The sequence below is a fragment of the Lepisma saccharinum genome, chromosome 3 (assembly GCF_977018435.1).
Source record: "Lepisma saccharinum chromosome 3, izLepSacc3.1, whole genome shotgun sequence".
NCBI lineage: Eukaryota > Metazoa > Arthropoda > Insecta > Zygentoma > Lepismatidae > Lepisma > Lepisma saccharinum.
Window position 1 is genome coordinate 16,614,096 of NC_139231.1, and position 21,775 is coordinate 16,635,870.

Genomic DNA, 21,775 nt, shown 5'->3' on the forward strand with positions numbered 1-21,775 from the left:
ATAATAATATATATACGTGTCAAAAAAACTTGATATATAAATAAATAATCTTCGGTATATATAAATAACACACATCGTGAAAAAACAATTAAATTTCTCTCTAACACTTTGAAATTTTTTTTTGATATGACGACTGAAAAAATAAGTGATCTCCAAGCATTAAAACAAATGCTAAATTTGTCAGTCGAGTATGTAAAAATTCAGGAATTGGAAGTCGACAAACCTTACACGATAACTTCTGGTTCAATCGTTTCTACCCAGTATGGTCCCAAGGTACGCCTGTTGCTCAACGCACAATACAGTCTATTTTTACCAGATCGATACGCTAACATGTTATCTGACGAGAAGCTATCTATTTTAATCGAGAACAAAACTCGAATTGTGTACAAGGGGACAAAGGAACTTCTTGGCAAGAAAACAAAGCACGTAATAGAATTTGTGTAACGACTGCGAGGCCTTGAAAATATATAAATAACATACCGTAAAAAAACTACACAAGAAAAAATCTCAGAATATATATATAAATAACATACCGTGAAAATAACACATAGAGCATCAACATGAAGCCCAAGGGTGTCGTGTACCAGATACCATACTCCAATCTAAAAAATCTAGGTACCCTCGATGGGTTACTCACCAAGAAACAACGCGAGAAGAAACGTTCTTGCTTGTCGAAAGGACACGGAATGAAATTGCTGCTCAGCACACCTCAATTGAAAAGATTGCAGCGTTCGCGGAAACAGCAAAAGATCGGAGGTTTCATATTCAGCATCCCGGCCATCCTGGCAGCATTGGGGGCCGTTGGAAGTTTGGCCGGCGGAAGTGCCGCCATCGCGAAAACCGTCATCGACTCGAAGAAGAACAAGGCGGAATTGGAAGAACAGAAACGTCACAACCTGGCCATGGAGAAGAAAGGGAAGGGCGTGATGAAAAAGTTTAAAAAAAAGAAACAGAAGCACTCACCAACCGAGACATTGAATCTCTGATCGAACCGTTACAAATCAAACACTTCAGAGGAGTTTTCATGTCCGACTCGTTACCTTCAAGCGTCAAAAAAAGAGAATGCGGAGTAGTCAACTTGGACGGTCAAGAAAATCCAGGCACGCATTGGATATGTTACCACAAAAACGATGATAAAGCATTCGTTTTCGATTCTTTCGGAGGTGTTCCACCTACAAATTTAATTCATTATCTGAAAAGGAGCAAAACCTCCATATACTACAACGACGAACGCATTCAAGATTTCGGAGACGTGAACTGCGGTCATCTCTGCCTCTCCGTGCTCGCGTTTCTCTCTAAAATAAATAACCCTACGGTCGAAGATTTCCAGAAAGTATTGTGGAACCTCAAACAGCATCACTAGGATGGGCGTGTTCCATCTCACGAGCGAATCTTCAATCTTGAAACTCACGCTGCACGACGACATCGTCTATCCTAAATCCGTGGCTCTGCGTGCATTCTACAGCATGTACCTCATACCCAATGTTACGCATCACAACAACAAAATTAGCGTCGGAAGCGAACACATCGTCGTCACGCCAGGACAATACAATCTTTCCACTTTGCAAGCTCAATTACCCAAAGGCACATACCTTTCTCAAAATTCGGTCACGCACAGAGTGGAAATCCTATCCGCGACGGAGACCGTGGACCTGGGCACCATGGGAGAACTTTTAGGTTTCGAGAACGACACCAAACTCGAAGCTGGCATCAAGCACGTGGCAACCAACATTCCTAAATTCTTGGCCATAGAAACTCTGAACGTACACTGTAACGTGGCGGAAGGCATGATCACGAAATCTTCGGACGGATTGTTAGGAAGTCACAAGCAGACGGGAATCATAGCCACTTTCAAACCAAGTTCCGAGTTCATGGAACCGATCATCTACACGCCCTCTTCACCGATCTATTTTCCAGTATGTCGCAACCGCATAGACGACATAGAGTTGGTGGTGACGAACGAGAAAGGAGACGTGGTGGATTTCGCAGGTGCCACTACGACGGCCATCGTGGAGATCAACATATAATAAATAACCATACATGTAAAATGGAGCAAATCGAAAGTTACGAATTGCAATCTTTCCCTCCCAACCGTCGCACGTTCGCCAATCTGAACGAAGCGAACAGGGAGATCGAATACGACGTGGACGTAGGCGACGGGTTTGTTCATCCTCACAGAGCGGACCTATACCTTCAATTCGACGTGGTAAAGAAGGAAAGCGGAGACGCGTTTCCCGCAGCAGCAAACTTGATACTCGTGGACAACTTCGTGCCTCACCTGTTCTCGCAGGTGGAGGTGAGGAAACACAACACCGTCATCGACAGAATAGATTATCCAGGCATCACGTCGACGGCAGTGGGAACGTTGAAATTATCCAAAACGGACGCAGCATACTACCAGGCCGGGGGATTCGAAGCCGGGACCAAAATATCGACGAGAAGTCACACAGTGCTCTTTCCCATGCGTCTGCTGCCTGGTTTCTTCTCGGACTACAAGGAGATCATGTGGAAGGGAGGACTGCGCGTTACGTTTCGAAGAGCGGCCAACGACAACAACGCACTGATGCGATACGCTACTTTGGGTCCGGACGCCACCACGCCGATAGCCAACACTCTACCCGAAGCAGCCAAGTGCGTCATCCGGAGCATGGAATTGAGAATGCCGGTGGTGGAATACGAAACCAACTACGCCCTCAAGTACAAAGCGGAGATCTTGAAAAGTCCGCAGGTGCCGATTCACTTTCACGGTTACCAGTGCGTGCAGAAGATGGCGTCGGGGAGTCACATGGAATTCGACGTGACGACGCAGTTCAACAACATACAGTTCGACATGCCAGATTTCGTCGTAGTGCTCTTTCAGACCGGACGCGATAACGATCAGGAAAAAGATTCCAGCAAGTTCGACGACTGCAAGATCAAGAACGTTTATCTCAAGAATGGACGCAACGAAGTGTTCCCGCGCGAGAATTACAACCTCGACGTGACCAAAGACGATTACCTCAAACTTTACGAAGCTTACACAGCTTACAAACGCGTGACCGAGGGAAGCGTTGACATGTACTACACGCCCAGCGAGTTCAAAGCACGGAGACCCATGACCGTCATCAACACATCTAAGAGAAAAAAGGTTGTGGTCAACGATCGAACCAACATCAAGGTCGTCTGCGAGTTCCACGATGCCTTGCCCGAGGATACCCTATGCAGTGTCATCCTAATTGCAGAGAAGTCCTTCGCCTACGACGTGAAGAACGAGAGGGTCACAGAGCAGTTTTAACAAGTTTTTTAACATCTTTTCTTGCACAATAAGTAATTTTTTGTACTAGCACAATCAGTTACAATAGCACAATACGAATTTCACTAGTTCAGATCAGTTACAAATGTCAATTTCATTAGTTATCAGTTACAATATCTTTTTGCACTATAGCACGAGACAATCAGAAAATTTGCACAAAAAAATTTGTTGTTGTTTTTTACACGTGAAAATTAACAATAAAATTTCTTTTTTATTGTTTCAGATGCTGTCGAAACATCAAAAACACATACACACACACTAGAAAAAAGCATGCAACTTTATTTGTAACACACACATACATTCTCCATCTTCATCAAGAAAATATTATAATAAACATAATTATTTTTATCTATAACTCACAATAAAACTCTATATCCAAAAATATCACAACATCAAATAACACTAGAGTCGTTAGTACACGTTGCATGCATTACGGAGGTCCTCTGTAGGGTTTCATGGAAGTTTGGGGGAAAAAAAAAACACGTGAAACTCTACAGAGGTGCGGTAATCTATAACCGCAGCCATTAGAAAACTTTTACATTTTTGGTTGGGCACCACGCACCCTGGCGAGGTTATAGGGGCCAGGCATCCTAAAAACAACAATTATTATTTTGTTTGTTTGTTTGTGTTACAATACATATGCGCGCGGGCGTGCGTGTGCGTGTGTGCGTGTGTGTGCGTGTGCGTGTGTGTGTGTGTGTGTGCGCGGCACGTCGTTCCCCCGAGAGAGGTTTACAAAGTCGCGATATACAAACATTGGCCCCCGGGAGTTGGAAAATTACAATATGGCACATTCGCTCATTACCGTTCCCAGCTATAAGTTTTTCTCTCTCTCTAGCCCTTGCCAACTAAAAAAAAAAGTGTAGGTAGGAGTTGGCAGCACTGCGAGAAAATAGAAATCATGCCTTAATGGTTTTCTTGTAAGGCATGATTTCTATTTGATGACGTTGAACCCGTGTAGTGTTCCCATCCATCCATCTCTCTCTTTTACGGCAGTGCCGGCTTTCCTTGTTTAGTATATGTAGGTTGGCAAAAATTGCTTTATGCACTGTAAAGCAAACCTTAAGTAAGGTTGCCAGCCCCTTGCTTTAGGTTGGGTTAGACAAAAAAAAGCTGTAGGTAGGCTGTCGGCTGTTTAACTCTTCCCTCTCTCTCCTCTCTCTCTTTTTTTGTAAAAGGCTATGGCAAAAGTACCAGTAGGTTGGCAACCTTGCTTTATGCACTGTAAAACAAGCCTCAAGCAAGGTTGCCAGCTTCTTGCTTTAGGTTACGTTAGGTCAAGAAAAAAAAACCTTGGTGATTTTTTTCGAGTAAGATGTTGGTAATACTGTGTCCGAAAATAGAAAAAAGAGAGGGGGGGAGGGGGGGGTTTATGCCTTACAAGAGCAAACCATCAAAGCAAGCCCCACCGAGCTTTACTTTCGGGTGTAGTGTTGCCAACACTGCGAGAAAAAAATTGCCAGCCCCTTGCTTTAGGTTAGGTTAAACCAAAAACCTTGGTGATTTTTTCGAGTGAGAAGCTGGCAACACTGCGAGAAAAAGGTTGCCAGCTCCTTGTTTTAGGTTAGGTTACCCCAAAAACCTTGGTGATTTTTTCGAGTAAGAAGCTAGCAACACTGCGCCATCAAATAGAGCTCATGCCTTACGAGAGAAATCCATTAAGGCGAGCTCCTCACTCAGCTCCTCACTTGATGTTGCAGAACTGTCCAAACTGGGCTACTGAACCGCTTGAACAGGTGGGAAAAATTCCGGTTCTCCCCCGCCGGGGATCGAACCCGGGTCTCTTGCATGGTAGTATGAATAAATTAAACATAACATCTTTTTTTTTTTTACACAAATCACAGAGATTACAAGAACTCTACAAGGAAGTGATTTATCCAAACATTTCCAAACTATAAATTTCCCCTTACACCATGATTGATATACTTACAGTGACTCAACTTCTTTTGTTCAAAGGAAAGTCAAATGAAACCTTAAAATGTAGACAAAAATTCCAGGACAGGCTGTAAACACCTCAAATTTATATCAGTTATCGACTGTAATTTATAAAGTGACCTCAAGGCTGCAACACTGATCATTTTAAAGATGGCGCCTCCTGCATACACTTGCACCAGCGAAGATCAGTGGTTTCTTGCCCTCTGGAAGCCTGAAACCTACAGATATTTTACGGCAAATAAATATTCAATGCATGTTTACGACACCAGCAAGTTTACAGAGGAGTAAGTTCGACAATGGCCTCAGTCCGCATTCGCATGGGTGAAAAGACCTTCGCGGTGGCTCATAAGTAACTGCACATAGATTCCAAATATTCTTCTTCTTGAGGTACACAGGCACTAATTCAGACTTGAAAATAGATGTGCATTAGCAATGGGTCTATCCTAAATTGCAGTAAACTTATGCAACCCTACATGCAGAAACCTAGTTAAAAAATAAATGCAAATTGTTTTCATTTGACCCACCCTCGTATTATTTCTCGTTTTGCAATAAAGATGGAGACTGGATTACACATTGGACATGTAAATCACCACAGAAGCAGATCACTTTCTGGCAAAATGTACTACACTAAATTTACTTCCACATATACACAGGGTGATTCAAAAGTCCGGTCCCATGCGACAACTCGGTTATTAGTGCAAAAAATATAAAGAGGGAAATGTATTGGAAAATATGTGGGTTTCAGTCTAAAGTGCACCGTTGAAGCTGTAGCCTGTAATACAAGTTAATTTTTTATTTTGTATATGCATATTTAAAATGTTCCTTTTTGTGCCCTCGCACTTTCCACTCCAATTAAAATCTTGACCATGTTACATATTTACTGTTTTAAATACGAAAAATATTAGCTTTACTTGCAAATATTTGGTACGGTCAATAAATAACCAGATTAATGCCGTGAAAAAGCGAAATATAGTGACAGAGCGATGAAACTTACGAAATATGTAGGCCAGGCTGGGGTACGCCACATGTCTGCGAGACGAGTTCCAGACGGCGTCGTTAGGTGGCAGCACTGGCAGGGAAGGGAGGTTGTGTATGTGTAATTTGCCTCCAAGGCGCCAGTCAGTCATTCAGTGAGATCTTGCTCACTCCTTGCTGTCGCGTTTACTCTTTGGCGTATACCGGCTGAGCAAGATCTCGTCCATTGCCACAATGCGCTCCAGAAAACTGTATCACGGATCGCTCAGCCTCCTTTGTTTCACCTTACACTCACGCCATGACTCACCTCACTGCACCTTGGAGGCAAATTACACATACACATCATCCCTCCCTGCCAGTGCTGCCACCTAGCGACGCGGTCTGGAACTCGTCTCGCAGACATGTGGCGTACTGGTCTACATATTTCGTAAGTTTCATCGCTTACACTTTAATTCGCTTTTTCACTGTATTAATCCGGTTATTTATTGACCGTACCAAATATTTTTAAGCATTGTTAAAGTAAGTTTATTGTAGCTATGCATTTATTTAATACCTACATAATGATATCGATATTGCACCATTGTAAAGTTCGTTTATGTAACATTTTCAGACATCATACCAGTCTCGAAAGAGACTGAGGGTTCCTGACACTAAGACTTGGCTTTGGTCTCGTCTAGCTCTCAGCACCATCCCTACTTGAGAGGGTTGTGATAGATGCGATTTCCTCCCCCATCCCGAACGCAAGAGCCCAGACGTTTCTACTTCCTCCCTGGTCGTGACTAAGGGATAATCAAGTGAAAATCGGGAAGGATATTAATAACGGTGGTTGAAGAAGTTCGGGGAATGGCGGACGGTGATATCTTGGTTTAGGAAATGATAACCTTCGGGTAATGCGTCGGCGAGATCAATTTGGAAGGAGCAAAATGCAACAGATGATGACGTGGGCTTCTTTTGTTTTTCTTTTCCGGGTGTGGGAGTCAGGAAGTGTGTTATTTCACAAAACCCCTCCCCTCGGGCGATCAGGGCGCAGGGTTGCCGTCGATGCACGAATTACAGTAATCTTTAGTTTCTCCTCAGCGAGTCGTGTTGTTCGAAACATTCCCTTCTCTGTTTCTTACTATTTTGGTTATTTTTCAAAGATTTTTTTTGCCTCTGATTGATCGCAACGTCGAGAATGAATAATGAATGAAAGTGATGATGGGATAAACATTCATATACGCCCATGGCATGGCCAGTGGCTGCGATTGGGTTCCAAAACCGGTGGAGCAAGGTGCAAAAGTGGGGGGGGGGGACAGAGTATATTTCCGTTTTTAGATAAGGTTTAGCATAGTGCTGCGGTAAAAGTGGACAAAAGTTGGGGGAACTGCGCCCCTGACACCCCTAATCGCCGCCACTGCCCATGGTTCGAAACTGGGATCTCTTGGCAGAGGTGGCACAAGATAAAATTTTAATCCTGCGAGGTGGATTTTTGCCCCCCCCCCCGCACTTTCCACCCTGTTCCCCATAATTTCCACTCCCATTAAAACCTGATCATCTTACATATTTACTGTTCTAAATAAGAAAATAATAGTCTTATTTTTAAATACATTAGGTATTACCGGTAATTAATACGTTTATTGTAGTAGATTCTCTAATTCTTCACCTTGATCTCCCGAAGAACCAAGTCGAATAAAAGCTATATTATATCGTGCTTCTCAATTCCCTAAATGTTCACTTCGTTGAGTACGTCTTTATATGTACCAAACAATTGACTGAGTAAAGAGTACTTTAACTTGTTGAATGATGAAAACCACTTTTTTTTTTTTTTATCTGTATTTGTATATTGTTTTCATTTTTAATACATCTTTTTGTCATATGTCTACTTTCACTAAATCGATATTTATCCTTTAACAATTTATTTATATTATTTCCTCGTGTGGTGCCATCTCTGTTTCTTTCTCGAAACATCTTTCTTTCCATCTCGTGTTAATGATATATTTGGTTTATAACATAAATAGCCAGCCACGTCCCACGCATCTATTAATCGTCGCAACCGAATTGCGCACATTTTAGATCCAGGATTGCGCACAAATCTCACTGACCTGTTTTGTGCACAAATTTTGATTCAACGTTGCCACTTTGATAGCTTTAAAGTCTGTGCGCAAAACTGTTTTTTTCTTTAGACAAGAAGAGAGAGAGAGAAATTAGAAATAAAATAGTAAATCATACCAATTTACTCAAACTCAATAGTTAAGTTAGGTTAGGTTAATGACTGCAAACACACGTGTAAATCCACACACACACACACACACACACACACACACACAAATAAACACAACAGAAGTGAGAACGACTTGAGAACATTTTACATCTGACAACATCGCCTCATTTTTTGTGCGCAATCCTGTAATTGTGACAGCTTGTCAACGGCTTATCAGATACCACTGATAAAACCGGAAAAGTGTGCGCAATCCGGCTGTAACCATATTAATATAATCAATATTAAGATTTTGGCGCTGTTGCGTCTTACGAGGGCTGTTTAAATATTTGAATCTAGGACGACGTCCTAGTGAATTCACGACAAGCGCATGTATTCTTGATTTTCAGTTACTTTTGGCAATTAAATGAAATCGATGAGGGAATATTCATGAGGGTCACAGATGCGGCTACTTCAGAGCATCACAATAAATAATATAATTCCAGGCCAGGCTCTCCAGCCGGCTTTCCCCCGGGTGACGCGTAGTGAACTCACAGAGTCCCATCGCCGCTGTTTTCTGGCTTTTCAGACCGGATCCCGCTACATGTTTTCAAGCAGCTCCCCAAATGTCCCCACGATGCTGGGCGAACACCGAAATTTTGGGGACTCCCACCGAGACTCGAACCCGGGACCGCTGGCACCAAAGGCATGAGCGCTAATGATTTGTCGTGCGCACGAGATGAGTTTGTACCTTCGTAACTGACGTATACTTTCGACAGTGATCATAAATTGCACTTTACGGAAACGTGAGGGACGAGGTACTTCAGGAATTTTAAATTGAAGACGAGGCCAGTGATAAATATATCTTTTTAGCAAACGTCCGCAATTCAATCAACCTTTGTTGGTTTTGTTCACAATTCTGGAATTTGTTGTTTTCAAAATGACAATAAAACGAAAAAAGGTCATAACATGAAAACATACGGGAGAATCGAATAGTGACAATTTGAAAATCCGAAATGATCCAAGTCATAGGCGCTTTGGGGGGGGGGGGAGGTGGATCAAGGCAGTTTCTGCCCCCCCACGTAGAAGGACATATTTTATGTATATTTACATACATAAAGTATTGTTTTTTCAAGTAAAATTATATATAAAATTACAGGTTTCTGAATAAGGGAAAGTAGTCTATAAAACAAGTTACTAGGTTACTACCAAGTTTGGTAACAGTACAGCAAGGTAGCACCTAATTCTAGTGTGACAGGCCCTCTCAAACTTTGTGTTGCTTGAAAGACAAGGGTCGAACAAGCACCAAAGATGGTGTTGAATGCCAGAAAGAGTGTTCAATTACGCTAAGCCTGAGAAATTCTGACTAACTCTCTAGCCTTCTCAAATCCGAAGGTTTATGACTGCAGCTACACAAACCATCTGTCCCTATCCTGGGCAAAATTTAACCGCTCTTTCGTATCCCTACCGATTCCCTTTAGGTCCATCTCAACGTTATCCCTCCATCTTGGTCTTGGCCTTCAGCTTTCCCATCAAGAATCCTGTAAACTCTTCATCCTCTCCCATTCGTGCCACATGGCCTGCCCATCTAAGCCTTCTTGATTTAATCATTCTAATAATATCTGGAGATTATGTAGTTTTAAATTATGTAACCTTCTCCTCTCACATGTACCCTTATCCCTTTTAGGTCTAAATATTTCTCTAAGGATTTTATTTTCAAATACTCTTAATTTATGTTCCACTTTTGATGTAAGGGACTGCATCCATATAATACTACAGGTAAATTACTGATTTGTATATTTTAACTTTTAGTTTCGTAGATAATATACGAGAAGATAAAAGTTAAGAGAAAAGTAACATGCATTTCCTGAAATAATGCTGCTTTTTATTTCCTCTTTAAAATCATTTTCATTTCTTATTATTACTACTATAGCCGTAACGGACTAGGATACGGCGCGGAGACAGCCTTTATGGCAGTAACCCTCTGTTGCCGCGTTTACCTACGAAGTCCTATTGCTTTGGAAGAAAGCGTCAACTATAAAACCCCTTCTCCCCGAAGGAGCAATTGGGAAACCGGACTTTGTCAAACTAAACGTTCTGCACTGTGAATGGACACCGGTTGGTACGACGGCCAGATTCTAAGTACTTCAATTTCGAAACTGATTCAAACGAGTTATTGTCAATAATTAAAAAAAATAAAATAAAACACTACACAAAAAATACTTAAAATTCGAAGACTGTATTTTTTAGTGTGGTTTGTGGGCGCCAAGAATGATTTAATTCTTTTATTTTACTGCGCTTTTTGTGCGAAGATAGAGATGAGTGATGATGTGATGAAATTGATGAATTGACACTCACCAACATCCATGCCCAGGCCGAGATTCGAACCCGGGACCCCTGGCGGCCAAAAATGTTAAAAACCGTTCTATCCGCCCGTTGAAGTCTCCCGAGCATTTTCTCCAAATCGACAAATGGTACATTTTTGGCTGGCCCACTGGCAACCCTGCAAGTCCCCGTTCCCTCCACGAAAATTACCCACCCCACCTTACTCCACCCTGAGTAAACCCTCCGGTCTGCCGCCACTTAGCCCCCCACTCCCCCGATCGAGAACGAGAAACATCACGTTAATTTACTTTAATTAAATAAATTACATGTTGGCGGGGCCGTACCAGACTGCGGCATTATGAAATTACTATGGTTTGCCCCGAACCAAGGTTACGACACTCGGCAGTGACACCGAAGCGCTTCGGAGAATGACCACGGCGCTCTCTTCTTCTCGCTTTGTCTTTTGTTTCTCTCGTTCTGGCCAGCGAGCCTGGATGGTCACGAATCGCTCCCGAGGTCGATGGTCACGGGGAGGTGATGCGACACTTTCCGAGAAACGTTTTCCACATTCTGGATTCTTCGTGAGGCCATTGATTTTCGGGAACTCCTAATAAGATAAAATAGGAAACGAGTTTTATAAGTTACGGTGATTCACGAGGTAATACGAACAGCAACCAGTGTTCAGATTCGTCAGTGGCGGATTCAGGGAGGGGCGAATTTCAGTCGGGTATATCACCTCACGAAGAATCAATTCTAACCTACACTTGCACTGTTTTACATAAACAATATATCGTACTGTAAACAGCAAAGAAGCTGGTTTTAATGTTCTACATATTGGTTTGCAAAATTATTTTCCACACTTAATGTTGATGTAAATCATAATTTTTCATTTTCAATGATAATGGCATACATATGACTAGCACATGAATACAGATGAACTCTTTTTATTTACTGTGTTTTATAATTTTAAAAATCACCAGGGTTTTCTGTCCCACCCTGTATATTTTTTTTAAAAAAAATATGTCAGTTTTCTACATACCAGATGTGGGAGGCAACTGGAAAGAGTCGTACCAGAGGAAAGGTATACGTTTGCTATCATGTTACCTTGTTTCCCCTTTTCCACAATATATTGCCTACTGGGAGGCCATGATACCTCTGGCAGCATGCCTCTTACACACTTCCCGTGGAGTTTCGTAAGGCAATCGAACGTACCGCCATCTATCGCCAGCCACTCAAATTCTTCCCAGATCTAAATGGAAACACGCATTTTACATTAGTGACTAATGAAAATGGTCACACGAGGGCGACCCACATGCAGGCCTTAATATACCCCCCTCCCCGCCTGAAGCTCTTACCGGAGTTGTCGCACGATAAAGAAAGAAAGTCACGTGAAGAGGTCCAAGAAACAAGGACTCGCATTAAAAATGACGTCACGATCTCATATCGAAGCTCGCTTGCAACTATCGCATGCAAGAGCTAGCAAGGTTGCCAACCAAAGTGGAATTTGGGTAACGAAAGCTTAGGTCCACTTTATGGTCCGAACCACTGTGTTGTCCCTGCACCGGGGATCGAACTCTGAACACTTTAATTACGAGGCGACGACTACCATTACGGGGGAGTAACAAACGTTGATCCTCGCATTGTATTAATGCTTTCATCTTGGAGGAAGGGCGTAAGGGGTGATTTTTTCTTAAGCAGCCAAATCAACCTCGCTTCCGCGTAGTACATCCCGGTAACTGCTTTTTGCAAGCTCTGGCGTCTGGACCCTATTTGTTTTCTGTTTGCTGAGTGCCTCTTTAAAGCCTCAGCTTTTAATTCGGTAAGGAGGATTTAGTCCTCAGAAACAGGTGTTGATTTTACGGTAAGGGACTGGGCCCATATAACGTAACAGGTGCACATAACCCGAGTGTTGACGCACCCAAAGAAATGTATTTCAGTTAATCACCTTGGAGGAAATAATGAACATGATGCTTTACTAAATAACGGTGGTTGCCATAACGAAGAAAAGTCATCGGGTTCGTTTAATTTTATCAGTAAACCAACTTCTAAAGCAACTGTGTATTCTGATCAAGCTCAGAACTGTTGAAATCCGCGCTGAGATAATATTTCATGATCTGACCCAGTACAGAGAATGGGCCGTGTTGAGAGAACCAGCTTCAGCCCATTCTCAAATTCCCCCTCATGTGCTGGTGCAAGTGCCACAGTATGGAAAAACTTCCAGTGTTTTTTCAGAATGAAATGTCAAGTCCACTCCATGCACATGAGTTAAAATAGGATTGGATACTCTGAAAGCCCCTCATGAAGGATTTGGTACGTAGCACCATCGACGTCATCAGTGTTTCAGTATCACTGACTGGGACAATTTCCACATAAGTAAAACAGCGGAAGTGAAAAAATCAGGCTCAAGCATGGCTGGCTCTGTAGCTCAGTTGGTAGAGAAATGGTACAATATACCAGAGGCCTGGGTTCGAGTCCTGGTCGAGCCTATGAAAGTTCCTCCTTTGGAAATTTGAACAGGGAGCTTCATGGTTGGAGCAATTATTTAAGGCTCGGCTGTACCTTCCTTTGGCCGACGCCAGTGCAGTTTTTTTTCCGAATCTTCCTTTCCTTTCGAAATCTGATATTCCAAAATCTGAAAATGCATCGAATTACTTGTAGAGCATTGACGTCAATTTTCGTATGGTCTGCTTTCGTTTTGTCTAGATTCTCAATAGTTTCTTGGTTACATAAGTCCACTAAACTATTGAGTGTATGTATCTCAACCAAAACCAAAAGTCCAGCCGAGCCTTAAGGCATTAGCTTAAAGTATCTAAGACGAGAAGTTTTTAAGAGATTAGTTGGGAGTACCTCAGAAAATTTGTCCAAAATTACTCGGTCACATGCTGAAACCTTAATCGTGTGCCAATTTCTCTCAATGTTTTGAAATCGTCAGAACGACCTTAAACTGAGGAGAAAAAGTAACATTTTGCCCTATACACGACCGTAAATGCTAATTAAGGTATCTACCCGAATAAAAAATTGCCACTATCATTACACTAGTGACGGTAGATGATGAATGGCATTACTTAGGCATTCGAGGTATCTAATGTATTTCAAGTTCGAATGGTAGGCTGGATGGTAAGGTGCGAGAGGTAACAATTATACACTTAATGGCAAAACACAACACTTGAGTATTAAACCCCTACAGATTGGATCAGCATGGTCCCTCACTGTGTGGAGGTGCTCCCTCGAAATGTTGAACCACGGACTGTTTAAAACGAGGTATCCGTTTGTGGCGCAAGTCTGGAAGCCCAGACTTCACTCCCTTCTCCCAGACTTTTAGCTCGTACTTCTGCACCCTCTGACTGATAGTTTAGAACTGGCCACTGACCTTTCTCTCCCTAGATCTTTATTCAGATTGCTTTTACTAAACAAATGAAGAGTCAGACCTGTAGTCTCTTCCTTGATTGCGACTGTTTACATCTGTTTGCAACGATGACGATCAAGGAAGCTCGGCAATGTCTGACAAGACCATTCCTTTAGATGGTTCTAGCAATTTTATGTTTGGACACATGATGGCTAAATGTCTGGGATTTTAGAGTTCGTTGTACGCTACGGATTGTTACGACTTCACTTTAATTACTTAATGCAGTGGTTCCCAAAGTGTGTGCCGCTGCGCCCTGTGGTTGGCTTACAGAAGCACCGCGAAATGTTCCAATATTTTCACTGAAATGACACTTACTTGTTAGTCTTCACATGGTTTTAGATATGTTTGTTCCAAATATGTGCTTATTTAGTAGTTTTTACACGTAAAATAATTCTGAATTTGAAATATGTGTTTATTATTTACCTTAAGGCAAGCAACCTAACCAAACTAACTGAGCGTTGCAAGTGTTAGATAGGCCTACATTCTGACTTGGGCGTCACGGAAAAATCTTGAAACAATAAGGGCGCCGTGAAACGAAAAAGTTTGGAAACCCCTGACTTAATGCTTTGGTACACACAAAAGAATGTACTGTTACTGTAATTATTACAAAATGTTGCTTTGTGTGATGATTTTATCTAATGCAGGATCCCTTTTGTGTTTTTTCAGGTGTGGTTCCAGAACAGGAGAGCGAAGTGGAGGAAGCAGGAGAAAGTGGGTCCCCAGGGACATCCCTACAATCCCTACTCGACCGGCCTGGCCATGGGCTCGTCCCCCGCGGCCCCCACGGTGGCGCCGTCGCTGCCAAACCCCTTCGCCCACCTGGGCTTCGTCCGGAAGCCGTTCGACTCCGGTGCCTTCCTGAGCGCCAGGCTCCCCGGATCGTACCTTCCGGCGGCGAACCTCCTCCCCGCGGCCAGCTACCTGGCGCCCCCGCTCACCCCGCTGAGGGACTACAGGGGGGCGCTGCTGCCGCCCACCATGCCCCCGCTGGGCGCCACGTACCCGCCTGGCTCGTTCCAGTCCATGCTGGCCAACATCTCGGCGCACAGGCCCAAGCTGACGGAGGCGTCGGCGGCCGACTACCAGACGCTGCTCACCACCATGTCCTCGCTGGCCCCCCCTGCGGTCACGCTGGCCGGAGCCATCAGCCCCCCTGCGACCGCGGCCATCCCCAGCCCGGAGTTCGACAGGCGGACGTCGAGCATCGCGGCCCTCAGGTTGAAAGCCAGGGAGCACGAGTTGAGGCTGGAAATGCTTAGGAAGAACGGAGACCTCATCAGCTGAACCGATCAGTCTTTTCGTCACGAACCGTCCTAGGCAGTTGATCTGCCAATTAAGTGCAATTGCCGCCCCCTTTTTTAAGTGTGTGTGTGTCGTAACGGCAAACAGTACCCAGTCCTCACGCTGCAAAAGTCAAGAAAACGTGCAAAAAGACTTGAGGTTTTTAACAGTGGATCATACGCCAAAAAATATGCAACTGACTTGCCACCAAAAGTGATGCCTAATCCCGTGAATGAGTGGTTAGCGCCGAGAATCCCGGCAGGCCATGGGTATTATTTATGTGCCCATTCATAAGTTTCATCATATCACTCATCCTCATCTTCGCGATTAGTCAAAAGTGGGAGAGAAGCGAAGTAAAATTAACCAAATCAACCAGCTGAACCAAAGGCGAGGATTGTAAGCCCAGCCAAGCCGCCCTTGGGCACGTCGCTGGACAACACCAACTATAGAGGCCTTAAAACTCGATTACGTATTCCTTTACACCAATGAGGGTGTTGCACCATTTTTCATGGTAGCTCAGTTGCATATTTTTTTAGACTATCGAGCGTAATACTTGCTGGAACAAATTCACGTTCAATCAATCAATTCACGTTATTCGATACAAGGCTGATTGCACAGAAAAAAACTGAAACCTTTCAATTACACCAAAACTATAATTGAGGACTAAAAGTGGTAAACGTTGTAAGTGCCAAAAGCGAAAGTGTTGGGAAATCGCATCGTTCCGCACATCAGGGCGTAAGAACATTCACACTAGTGACCTCTTTACTCGCTCTTTGAACTACTTAGAGGGCTACCAGCCACATTTCACGTTTACCACATTATAAAGCATGGCACATTTCACAGTTTAACGTGGAAACGGTGTTTGAATTATTGTGGCACTTACTGCGTTTACCAATTTTAGTCTTCGATTCTTTTTAATGGTGCTTACGCTTATTATACCTCAAAATAACAACAGTATATACGTTATGTATAAAATCACCATATTTCTTGAATTGCCAACGTTTCAATTCACGCAAGGTATTTTAGTCAAGACATGCTACTAACATTTGCTACAAAGAACAATTCGTAACTTTTACACATTAACAAAACATACTAGTAGCAATATTAAAATAAAAATAAAATAAAACAACAAAAATGTTGATTTTTAGGATTTGAAAATTGGAAAGTAAAAGAAAGTTAATGTATAGCTTATTGAATTAGCTTCCATGTATCCTTTCTTATTATCAAAGTTCAGATTTCAATCGTAATATTTTTTGATTCAAATTCAAGAAATATAGTGTGTCTTTATGTAACATATATGATTTTATTGTTTCGAAGTATTACCAAAATAGTTTGGTTGAGCTTTATTTACTAAATTTGACTAAATTATTTGGTAATTCTAAAAATTAAAAAAGTAGGCTAGATTTGATGAGAATAACTTTAAAAGATTGTTGTGATAACCAGTCGTTTGTTACTTTATTTTTATGGTTATTCTAATTAACTATTCTAGGTATAAACATAAAACCTATTGCAAATAACTTGTGATTTTGTAAAACAAGAAAATACCTTCAAAGTCATGTTGTTGAGGTACATTACACTTAACTGCCAAACAACCAGATCTCCCTTCCAAATCATTGGAGTTACTAGTGCCTCGTATATGCCTGTGAACTAGAAATGTAATTAAGATATTTATTCTCATACGATTTCCTTCAAACATTAATCAAAATGAATTTTCATAAAACTTCATGTGGTTATACAATGTATGCTGCGATTGGACTGGGACTGACTTCGGGTTATGACTAAAGAAAAAACTACGACATTGTATCGTGAACAAAACAATAGTGAGTGAGTGCATAGTATTCATAAAACTGTGTCGTTGATACTGTACAATAACTGCACCAACGTACACTGACATGACAACGATGTTGGTTGAGAAGTGTGCCACTGTTACGTCATATGTGTGATGAGTATTATTTATTTCGGCGTTCTGGTAGTGGACGTCTGTTCCTAAGCATTTAACGTGTATGTGCTGATCTTACAGTTAGAAAAGAAATTGACTGATAATCCTGTAACAATTGAATCTCCATGCCTGTGCATTCTATTGAAAGTTTTTCTTCTACACTTGTTTCTGTTTGTGTGTTATTTTGATATGTTTCTGAAGTATATGATGTATAAAAGTACTTTATGATGAAGAGTTTACATTGATTTTGCAAAATAAACCATTCCAAATATACCTGCATTTTCATTTAAAGTGAAATTTAAGATTTGAAATTTGTAATCCTACCCCTATCAACAGGAAACAAAAACTGCTTATTAGAACGGAAGTCAAAAGACTCATTTTGTACTAAACTAACACAATAATGAAGAATTCCTTAATATTTAAAGATTGGCCGTATGGCTAATCCTTAACGGCAATTATTACATCAGTATTCTTTATAAATATGTTACCAAAGTTACCCTTCTGACTTTTTACAGTTCTAGCTACCTAGCGTAGAGTGGGATGCATAAGTATTACCAAGCTAATTGTCCATCACCATGTTTATTTCCTTTGTTTTATGCAATGAGAGCTTCAGGAACTAAAACCAAACGCCAAACATGCTGCAGATAACCCCTGCACCAGCATACGTTAAAATCCATTCCTTACAAACACGTAGGATGCAAGGGAAAAATTAATGAAAATAGTCATGGACAATTTGCAGAGTAATACTTGTTCGCACTGAACAGTGGGATCCATGAGTATTACCGTGCAAATTGTCCATGACTATTTTCATTAATTTTTCTCTTCCATCCTGTGTGTTTTTAAGCGATGGATTTTTATGTATGCTGGTGCAGAAGTTGTCAACAGCTTGTTTTGAGTTTTCTTTTAATTCTTTAAGCTCTTATTGGGTCAAACAAAGTGCACGAACATAGTGATGGACAATTGCACGGTAATACTAATGTATCCCACTGTACAACAGATGCGAGGGCGATCAAACTATCAACTGCACGTTAAAGAAAGAGTGATTGATTCATTTGGTGTACCTCGCTTTTCTGCCACTTTTGACTGATCGCGAAGATGAGGATGAGTGATGGTATGAAATTGATTAAGGGACACTCACAAAGGACACACATGCCCAGGACCAGAACCTGTGGCATCGTAGCGTCCTGTGCTAACCACTCCTCCACATGGAGAAACACTGACAGCTGCGATATTCAGTTCTTGCACAGTTTAAATATCAACGACATATACTGGCATAAAGTGCAAGCAATTCTGTAAAACTACATGACGTTTTTCTTTTATATATGGCCTTCAATTATTACAGCGATGTTCCTGCAACTCGGAAGCAATTGACCGCTACAACTTAACTGTAAGTTACTTTCAGCTGTAGATTTTCTTGCAAACAAATTACACAAAGCCTATGACTTACACGTGTTTTAGGCTATATATGTTTAGGGTACGTAATATAAGTCATCATATATTCATATAGTTTCGAACAAGGAGTCTCCTTTTCTTGAATGACAAATTATTATATTTTAATCCCTCTATACATGCATGCACCTCAAACACTTTCTCTTTTTAAAGAAGATAGTTCATTCAGTTATAAACAGGGAACGGTTTAATTTGTAGTAAAAATGTGCAAAATATGTAAATACATATTTATTTTTACCAAAATATATGCAGTTAAATATGGACTTAAAATTGTATAAATGTATAATATAAGCCACTACACCAGCTACATAAAATACAGTCTTGACATTGTAACTATTACCGACTTGAAGATAAACCAGAAACGAATCCCGTACGTGTGCCACAAAATCGTTGCTTCTGGCGCTGCTGTCGGGCGCGGGTGGGGCTAGCATTGGGCTGCTCGACTTGGGACTCTCTTCCAATAACTTTTGTAACAACCAGGAGCAGATGCTTGAGCCTGAGCCCTCATTCTCTATTGTTGACAACAATTAAAAATAAACAGGAATTTCAAGTGTTTTGCCTACATAGCAACAGCAAGCAGTTGGGAAATGTAAAATTGGAATAAGAAAAATAAACGTCATTGTTCGGATGACAGAAAACTTGTAATTAACGCAATTGGAGGGTATTGAGAAGGTGAATCTTTCGTTCGTTTAAAGTCACTTCGGACTTAGTAATTCGCAAGAATTTCACCCAACTCTCTCGGTCACACGGGGACATGTAGTTATTGATCAAATGTGGAGTATATGTTGAGAAATGTTCTGAAATATTTATATAATATGTATATATAACTTCAATATGTAAAATATGACCCTAAACCTAATATATGTACAAATACTGAAAATGAAAACTGAATTTTTTGAGTTTACATGCCATGATGCGCAAAGACATAATACAAACTATAACTGATTTCAGCTTCATACATAAATATGTAAACATATAAACCCGTTTCCTGCTTATAAATTTACATTTTTTTTGTTAGAATAGTAAATATTATATTCAATGCTTAAAGGTAATTTCATCCCAAGCTCAACAATACTCCAAATGAATGCACAAAACTAACTTACTTGTTATTGATTTGTTGTTGATTTAGTGTTTTAAGTCCACTTTATGCACAGTAAGGCTAATCGGGACTGGTTCTACACTTTAAAATGGAATCCGAACCACTACGTGCCTCCACCGGGTATCGAACCCGGGACCCCTTTATTACAAGGTGATCACTGCCCCACGGGGGAGGCTAACTTCTAACTGAGTTACAAATAATTAGTTACTTCCAAATAATAATTATGTACTTCTAATATTTGTAACGACTTCAAAAATAATTTATAAGATTCCAGTTCTATATATTGAATTATAATTTGCTGTGCCTATACGAGGGTCACTATTTATATTTTGAGCCTTGGCAACACTGATTGAAGTTAGGCGCGATTTGACGTTTGCACGGAATCGTCTGGCATTATTGACCATAACGTACTTCAAATGTTTTATCAATAGCTTCATTTGTGTTGTTTATGAGTCATGGATATATGCATATGAGCCGGAACGTAAACAGCAGTCGACTGTATGGGTGTTTCAAGATGAACCCAATCCAACAAAAGTTGTTCGCGCTCGAAGCACTTCGAAACAAATGGTTGTCTGTTTTTTCGGGAAAACTGGTCATGTGGCAACTGTGCCTTTAGAGGAACGTAGAACGGTCAACTCTGAATGGTACACAACAATTTGTTTGCCAGAGGTCTTCGGTCAAATACGGAAAAGAAACAAACGCCGTCGGATCATTCTTCATCAAGACAATGCCAGCTGTCACACATCTCGTCTAACAACCGACTTTATGAACAGTCAAAAAATCGAATTGATGGGTCATCCGCCGTACAGTCCTGATTTGGCACCCAATGACGACTTCTTGTTCCCGAATGTCAAGAATAAATTGCGTGGACAACGATTTTCGTCGGCGGAAGACGCCGTTGATGCGTTCAAAAACCATATTATGGAGGTGTCTCAAGAAGATTGGAAAAACTGCTTTGACAAATGGTTCGAACGAATGCAAAAGTGTATTGACCATAAAGGAGAATACTTCGAAAAACAATAAAGCAGTTTTCAATGCCAAATTCCTCTTTTTTCATTGTTAGGCTCAAAATATAAATAGTGACCCTCGTATTTACACTCGATAACATGAGAAAATAATTTGCGTGACGAGTTATTATTAGATTAAACGTGTTTGACCAACGGGCGACTTACGTAACAGCGTAGTTTAGGAACGATTCGCTAGATGGCTCTAGTCAACGTCTCATGCTAGGTAAGGATCCAGTTCATTCTAGTTTCCATCTTTAGAGAACCTGTAGCGCCGAACCATCACAGACATATTTTATACGAGAATAGTGAAAAGCTTTCCAGGCCATAACAAAAGGCAGATAAGCTTAATTAAGCTTCGCAATGCGTTATTAAGGACTTGAAACGACGTTTTAAGGCCGAAAGATAAATGAAAGCAGGGGGAGATAGCCGTTATCTAACCGGCCATTACTTTTTGCCTTTGTTTTTCTTCAAACTGTAATTAGCACTGACGGGACACACGTGTTCTTTTGAAATCCGGTTAAGGAAATGCGATAAGACGAAAAAGAAACGCGAAACACAAAGACTAAGGACTTGTAACTTTTTTCTGCAGCAATAAACGGATCTTCAATGCATTATCGAACAGTTAGATCTTGGGGAAAAGTTATTCATAGCGTCCTAAACCCCAAGTTGGTATGAAAAATCATGGTGGTTGGTGTTTTTTACTTGTAGCATTGTTCAAGAACACATTGATAAATGCCTCGAAGCACGCTCAGGTGTTTCTTTTCTTGAAAATTGAATTTTACTGGGTGTCAGTTATGAATATTTGCCCACAAGTACAGAGTGACTCGAAAGTTGCTATCCTAATTTTGATAACATAAAACATGAAAACATATATTCGCACTGGGGTTCCTG

The 21,775-nt window shown here is 41.2% G+C and overlaps 1 protein-coding gene across 2 annotated transcripts in view; it reads left to right on the forward strand.

The window, feature by feature from the left end:
- al (aristaless related homeobox) overlaps positions 1-17,591 on the forward strand; it is a 348,232-nt gene extending 330,641 nt beyond the window's left edge. For both annotated transcript variants that reach the window (XM_083118330.1, XM_083118331.1), the window contains exon 4: positions 14,776-17,591. In XM_083118330.1, coding sequence (XP_082974456.1) covers positions 14,776-15,393 — 618 coding nt within the window. In that variant the 3' untranslated portion in view covers positions 15,394-17,591. The remainder of the gene's footprint in view (positions 1-14,775) is intronic.
- Positions 17,592-21,775: the final 4,184 nt, after the last annotated feature.